This window comes from Mangifera indica, chromosome 9, assembly GCF_011075055.1.
Source record: "Mangifera indica cultivar Alphonso chromosome 9, CATAS_Mindica_2.1, whole genome shotgun sequence".
In the NCBI taxonomy this organism is placed as follows: Eukaryota; Viridiplantae; Streptophyta; class Magnoliopsida; order Sapindales; family Anacardiaceae; genus Mangifera; species Mangifera indica.
The window spans coordinates 386,359-393,552 of record NC_058145.1 but is presented as its reverse complement, the minus strand read 5'-3'; the positions used below and the strand labels follow the sequence as shown (position 1 = coordinate 393,552).

The following is a 7,194-nucleotide window of genomic DNA, read 5'->3' as shown; positions in this document are numbered from 1 at the left end:
TTGTTATCAAGTTGTACTTCTTATTTGATCATTCAATTTATACATACTTAAATTCTCTCAATGGCTAAAATATATTTTCTATATTAAGATAATTTCCAAAATCAAGAACATTAATTGAATAATATCAAACCATTCTTCAACCTCTCTCTCACATAGAAATATTCAGATCAATTCTAGGTTTCTTCATTGCTGGCAATGGAACAACCGAATCGCATCTAGGGCATTTAGAATTGTTCTTCATTATCAACACATAACAAAGGCATCTAGGGCACCCTGCAACCATGGGGGAAGATGGTATAGACCAAGCTAAACACTTATTTTCTTCCACTGTATCCTCTTCTTTGTCTTTTGAATCTCTGATCGATGAAGATGACGATGAATATGAAGGAGATAAGGACAATGGCGAATTGCTCATGCATGAAAATCGTTTCTTGTGAGGCTCCTTCTTGGCTCTTTCTAGGGCGGATTTGACTTTGTCCAGTGTGCAGACGCTTTGAGAGGACTGCGGAGATGATGACGCCAATTTCAACTCCAATGAAGAGTCGTTGAAGAGATTCAACAAGGGTTTTGATGGCGACGCCGACGGTGACGGTGGGAAGTTTAAATCTTGAAGCTTTTGTACTGTTTCATTGGATTGTTGATGCTTGTAGTCTGATGAGGATGATGGTGAATTTGGTGAATTGCATCTTTGTAAATACACCTTTCCTGACTGTAAAACACAAAATCCAAAGACTGATCAGAGTTTCATAGCAAATTTTCCTGCAGTTTCTCGTCAAACAAACAGAAAATTCAAAGGCAGGCATAGTAAAAAAAGAAATTTTCTTTCATTTCCCATAGAAATCTCTCAAAAAAAAAAAACAAACCCAGATGAGAAAAACACTTTACCTTCAAGTCTAAACGCTTTTCCCAGCCATTGGGAACCTGCAAGTCGAGGTCCAAGTCCTGAAACTCATTCTTTATAGAGTCATCACTGACAGCACAACCGCCAAGCAAGTCCTGGGTGATAAGAGACGACGGCGACGTTGACTTTGCTTCATTTCCAGCTGTCCGATCATCCTTGTACCGACTGAGTACTCGAACCAGAGAACTAACATCAGCAGCCATAAAAAAAAACTTCCTTCTTCCTTAATTGTTCGTTCAGAGAGAGAGAGAGAGAAAGAGGTGACTGTATGATAAATAGACATAAATATATAGCCTCCTCCGTTACAAAATGAAAAGATTTATTTTATTATTGTTATTATTTATTTTAATTTAATTTCATAAATTAAAAACAAAATTACTGTTTCCCACCCTAGGTTTGTTGTAATGACATTTCTTACCCTTTTAGATTAAAAAACTATTTCACCCCTCTTTTGAATTTGTTAAAAACATACTGTAGTTTCAATAAAATTATTAAAAAGTAAAAAAAAAAACTTTAAAATTAAATAACATTTTGTCTTGAAATTTTTAATAAATATATTTTACCATTAATTTTATTAATATTAATTAAAATTTAATAGTGATATTTAGGTTCGATTCTTGATTGAAGAAGAAAATATTGTAGGGGTAAAATGAAAATGAAAACGAAAAAGAAAAAAATATAAAATTATTACGGGTAAAATATGAATTTTGTATTATTAATAGTGTAGATGATATTAACTATGTTATTGTATTTGAAAAAACAATATAAATTCTTTTGGATTGCTAAAATTGATGATTGGTTTTAATAAATATGTGAAAAAATATATTTTTGAAATTTAAAAGACGAGAATATTTGGATTCATCAAACCTTGTGTGGGAAATGGTCTTTTAGCTTAAATAAATTGATTCTTTCTTTAATATTTTGTTTTCTAATTTAGAATAGATTAATGGTTTCATATATTTTCGGCTATTTATTTAGGGTAAGTGGGATAGTTGAGAGAAGAATTTAAGGGAAGGGAATGGTGGCATTAATTGCTTAAAAATACAAGTAGACTTCTTTGCCTCTTTATTATTATTATTATTATTATTTTTAATAAATTTATATTTCAAGCTCTCACTAATTTGGGGAAAAAAATATTCACATTACTTAATATTATATTATTATTATTTTGGATTCAAACTATTCTTATTTGTCAACAATTTTTGTTCTTTTCTAATAATTGTTTTCTTTTTTGGTGATATTGTTCTTAGTCAAGCAGATTGAGCTTAATATCAAGCTATCCCTTTGAAAGATATAAAAAACATAATTTTTTCAGTTAATCAGAGATTTCGTTTGTATTTATTGGATAAATAAATTCAAAAAATTATAATTATTATACCAAATAAGTCAATATTTTACAAGATGATAAAAACTCAAACTCAGACTTTTTATCTTAAAAGTTATAATATTTTATCAGCTTTATTTACTTTTGGGGTTCATAAAATGCATTTATCATTCTTTATAAGTGTTAGTTTATCAAAAATTTTCCCTTATCGATGAAACGAAGATATAGAATTATTTTAGAATTTTAAGAGATTTGTTTTTATGACTAATATTTCAAAAGTGTGATTAATAAAATAATTAAGAAGCTAATAATAGTACATGTATAAGGCTATAAGTTGGCATTTGTTTGGTATATAAAAATAAGGCCAAATAATTATATCCCACCCAAGGTTTGATACAATAACAAATTTACACATTTTAGTTTTCAAAAAATCAAAATTTCACCTATCATCCACTTTCATAAGTGTTTTTTTTTTTTCTGTTTTTCTAGAAACAATTATTTTTCCTTTTTACTTAAATTAAAAAGTACCATTAATGCTTAATATAACTATCAAAATACTAATATATATTGTCATTTAAAAAATTTATTACTTAAACTTTTAAAAAATATCAAAACTTTAACTAATCTTAAAATGTTACGTTTTACTCCATTCTTGAAGGGTACAGTATCATTATTGAACCTACTGAGATGCATAATAAAATTTTAAAAATTTTTAAAACACCTTTAAACTTTTTTGAATTTCTAAAACCCTCTAAAAGTTTTGTCAACAACCGTAAATTGTAAAATATTACATTTCACCTCAAACATGCATAGTTTAAAACAAGAAAATATAGAATAGAAAATTTTACATAAATTAACTTTCTTACTCTTTAACTTAACAAAATTTATTAACGAAAGTAGATAATAAATATGAATTTGGCTTTTTGAAATTTAAAAGTGGGAATCTATCATTTTAACAAACCTTTAGTTGGACAATAGTATATTGGCCTAAGATTAATGAATTACAAAAAATAAAATAAAATGAATTATTATATGAAGTCGAAGCACAAATACGTTGCCAGCCGCAAATCAACCTAACATAAGAACAAGAAAACTCCTTTATATGTTTTCACTAATAAAATAATGTGTACATATTTTTTAGTATACAGATGATATATCATCATATAATTGAGTAATTCTAAATTAAAGATAAAGTAACACGTATTCACATAAAGAAACGCATTATATAATTATGCACTAAATATATATATATATATATATATATATATGATATTTCTCGTATTTACTCTGAGTTTGCCTATAAAGCATTGCTCTTTTTCATTGATAAGACTGGATTTGATATAAGCTTAGTTTGAATAATGTCTAGTTCAAAATTGACTCAAACCTAAAAGAGTTGATTTAAAATCAACTTGAAATTGACAAATTGAAACTCAAAATTGACTTTTAAAAAAAAACTTTAACTTCAATTTGAATCGATTTGATTAATATTTAAATTTGAGCTCAAACAACTCAAATTGAATCAACCCTAGTCAAAAGTTCTAATAAGTTTTTTTTTTTAATGTTAAAATTAAAAAAAAAAAAAAAAGAAAGGAGGACTAGAATTTGGAAGATGAAATGTTGGGAGTGAAATAAGGCTAGAAATATTAACTAATTAATTAATTAGGATGCATTAATTTAGGAATATTAATTAAAATAACTATATTCTTTGTTTTTTATATATAAATATCTATATTTATTTTTACTATACAAATATAGTTATTTTTTATTTTGATTTTGCCTTAAAAAAAAAAGAAGATTTCGGGACTTGAGCTGCCATTGCCAATTAGGCTGATTGGATAAGTTGACCGCTCAATTAAATGTGTTATTTTATATTTTGATGGATAAGTAAAAAATTTAAAGGTATTTTAGATATTTTATATTTTGGGTTTTATATATATAAAAAAATGGTTTATATATATATATATATATATATATATATATATATATATATATATACAAAGAAAAAATAAAGAATGTATTTTAATTAATATCCCATTAATTTACCATAAGAATAAATTAATTTTGTGTCATTAAATTTTTACTCAAAGGAAGGTGAAGCATTTAAGATGGACCATCAAGCTTTGAATACTGCATTTAATAAGGTGATATCTGCCATGATCATATTAATTAATTATTTATATACTTTTTTTTTTTAATCTATTTTTATTTTAAGAATAAAATAATTATAATGAATACCCAATTAATTTTTTTTTTCAAATATGTGTGCAAATTTAATGGCTTCCTTATTGCCTTTGGTGTGCATTTACTGTCAAAATTTAATACCATTTCTTCTATAGCCATCTCATTCAATTGTAATAACTTTTCCCATCCGAGGTTGATAAAAGGCCTTATTATTATCTTTTGTGCTTGAAAAATTATTTATTTATTTAAATCAATTATTAGTTTAATAATTAAAAAGTATTTTTATTAATATATCTAAATATTATAATAAAATAAATTTTAAATATTTTTTTTCTTTTTCCTTTCTATTTTCATTTCATTCATACAATTGTTATCTCTCTAGTTGAAATTGCACTGATCAACGCAATTTTAAATGTTGTTGATGAGAAGTGTCATAAGAGACTTACATATTTTAAATTTATTTATTTTTAATAATTTGTAATTTAAATTAACAAGATCCAACGGTAAAAAATATATTTAATAAAATTTTAAAAACAAAATATTATTTATCTTGTTTCTATCATTTCGATAATTTTAATGAAAATTTAAGAAATTTTTTAATAAATTTAATAAAGGCATGGGACAATAATTTTCAAATTTAAATGATGGGAATTTGACATCTCATCAAATCTTGATGAGAAATAGTCATTTAACCATAATAATTTATGTATAGACCGTTAGATATTAATAAATACAAAGAGAATAACACATAATTTTCATTTAATGTGAATAAATTAAATTTATTTATTTATTTCCTTCTTGGCCGAAGGGAGGTGTAAGTATTTATGTTCAAATTAAATTTTTGCATGCAACATTTAATGCTATTTAATTCCTAAGGGCCAAAGGACTCGTTCCCATCCAAAGACTAATTTTTTCCCAAGTTTCCATCTGTTAATTTTATAAAACCTAAACACTTATTTATCTGTTAATTTTTGTTGTAATAATCAAGAATAAAATAATTATTTAACTAAAAATTAAAAAAAAAAGAAAAAATTTATCACATTTCCCTTCATAGATTAAATATCTAATAATTCCCCCTCACTACCTAAGGTTTGGAATTTTTTTCAAGGGTTTCCCTTACGATTGAAGTCGGGCTTCCCCACCCATCTTTTGTTTGTGACAGAAGAACAAGGAAGGGCGACCACTTTTTTATTAGTCCAATGCTTGAAGGGCGACGAATCTCAACCACAACACTCAGATCTCGATCATGTGATTCATCTCCCCAACGTCGTCTGAACATCTCTCGTTGTTGTCCCAACATCGTTTGAACATTCTCGCCATCACCTGAGCATTATTCTGTCACCATCGTGATCAAGATCAACAAATCATAAGACATGCCCCTTTGAGCGTCAGATGAAGATAAAAGTGGTCTCCCTTTCTTCTTTGGCCACCAATAAAGGATGGGTGGGGAAGGCCTATTCTAGTTTTCATAGAAGCACCTACAAAAAATTCCAACCCAAGAGGGGAATTTGTTACTTTTCAAACCTTTGGTGGGTTGGAAAAAATTGTTAGATTTTTATACTTGAGGGGGGGGGGGGGAATGTGATAAATTTTTAATTTTTTAAATAATGATTTTACTCTTGATAATAACTGTAAAATTAACTGATTATTGAGTGTTTGAGTTTTTTAAAATTAATGAGTGGGAATTTAGGTATAGACTAATCCTTGGGTGGGAATAAATTGTTTGGTCTTCCTTCATAGTAAAGTCAATAAAATTTGTTGAAATTTTAATAATTCATTCTTATTTAATTCAAAGCAATAAATTTTGCCCACTAAGTCTTACCATAGTAAGTTAGGCCCAAAGACTTGTTTCCTCCTAAGGTATAGTGAATCTCAAAACACCACTTTTCAATTTTTAAAAACTTAATTACTTATTTGTGAGTTAAATTTTATTAAAAATATCAATTAAAATTAGAGATAAAATCATCATTTAAATAATATTATTAAAAAAATATATAATTTATTAATTTCTCCCCCCAAATTTTTAAAACTCACAAATTTACCCTTTTCAAAAACTTTTCCAGGTTTAAAAAATCACATTCCCCCCTCCCCTAGGTTTTTTTCACTTTACCTCTTAGCACTATCTCCAACGTTGACAACATCTCTTTTCCACCCCAAACTATCATTGATGCCGATTGTTGCATTCCCCACCCTAAATTTTTGTCTAAACGATTTTCATTTGGATTTGTCAAATCTAGACAAATCTAGATGAAATCGTCTGGATGACAAGTTTGACCATGAAACAAGTGATTTTTGTTTGAATTCAATGAATATAATAAATTTAGACAAATGTGAAATTGTTAATTTTTAAATCTTAGAGAGAAAAATATAATAAATTTATATTTTTTTAAATATTTTATCAAAATAATCATTTTACTTTTACCTTTAATAGAAAAATTTAACTGCGGTTGACCCATGGGTAAAACTTTAAAAACGTATCAAAACTTGGATGGGAAATACTTCTTTGGCTTTTTTATTATATTTTGCCATTGGGCCCGAATCTTAGGATTGGACCCTATACCGTTGAGCCCTGTGACCAATCTTTAAGCATAATCCTAAGGCTCATTATTCATAGGGCTTAAGCCCTAGGACCAAACCTGGACTTGGGCCTGCCTGCTGGGCCTTCCGGGCTTGCCCATCTTTGAGCCCAATGCAGACTTATCTCGGGCCTTAGCTCCGGCGCCCTGGAGCCAGGTGTTTTTGTCCATCCCTAACTATGAGAAATAATAATTTATTCTATATTTATTTT

General features: G+C 27.5%; 1 protein-coding gene across 1 annotated transcript; it reads right to left on the bottom strand.

Annotated features, from left to right (window-relative positions):
• On the bottom strand, positions 1–1,149 carry LOC123226226. The gene is made up of 2 exons (XM_044650760.1): positions 886–1,149; positions 1–709 (listed from the first exon to the last, which is right to left on the bottom strand). The coding sequence occupies exons 1-2, from the start codon at positions 1,102–1,104 to the stop codon at positions 149–151; spliced, it is 780 nt and encodes a 259-aa protein (XP_044506695.1). The 5' UTR covers positions 1,105–1,149; the 3' UTR covers positions 1–148.
• Between the last annotated feature and the right edge of the window lie 6,045 nt (positions 1,150–7,194).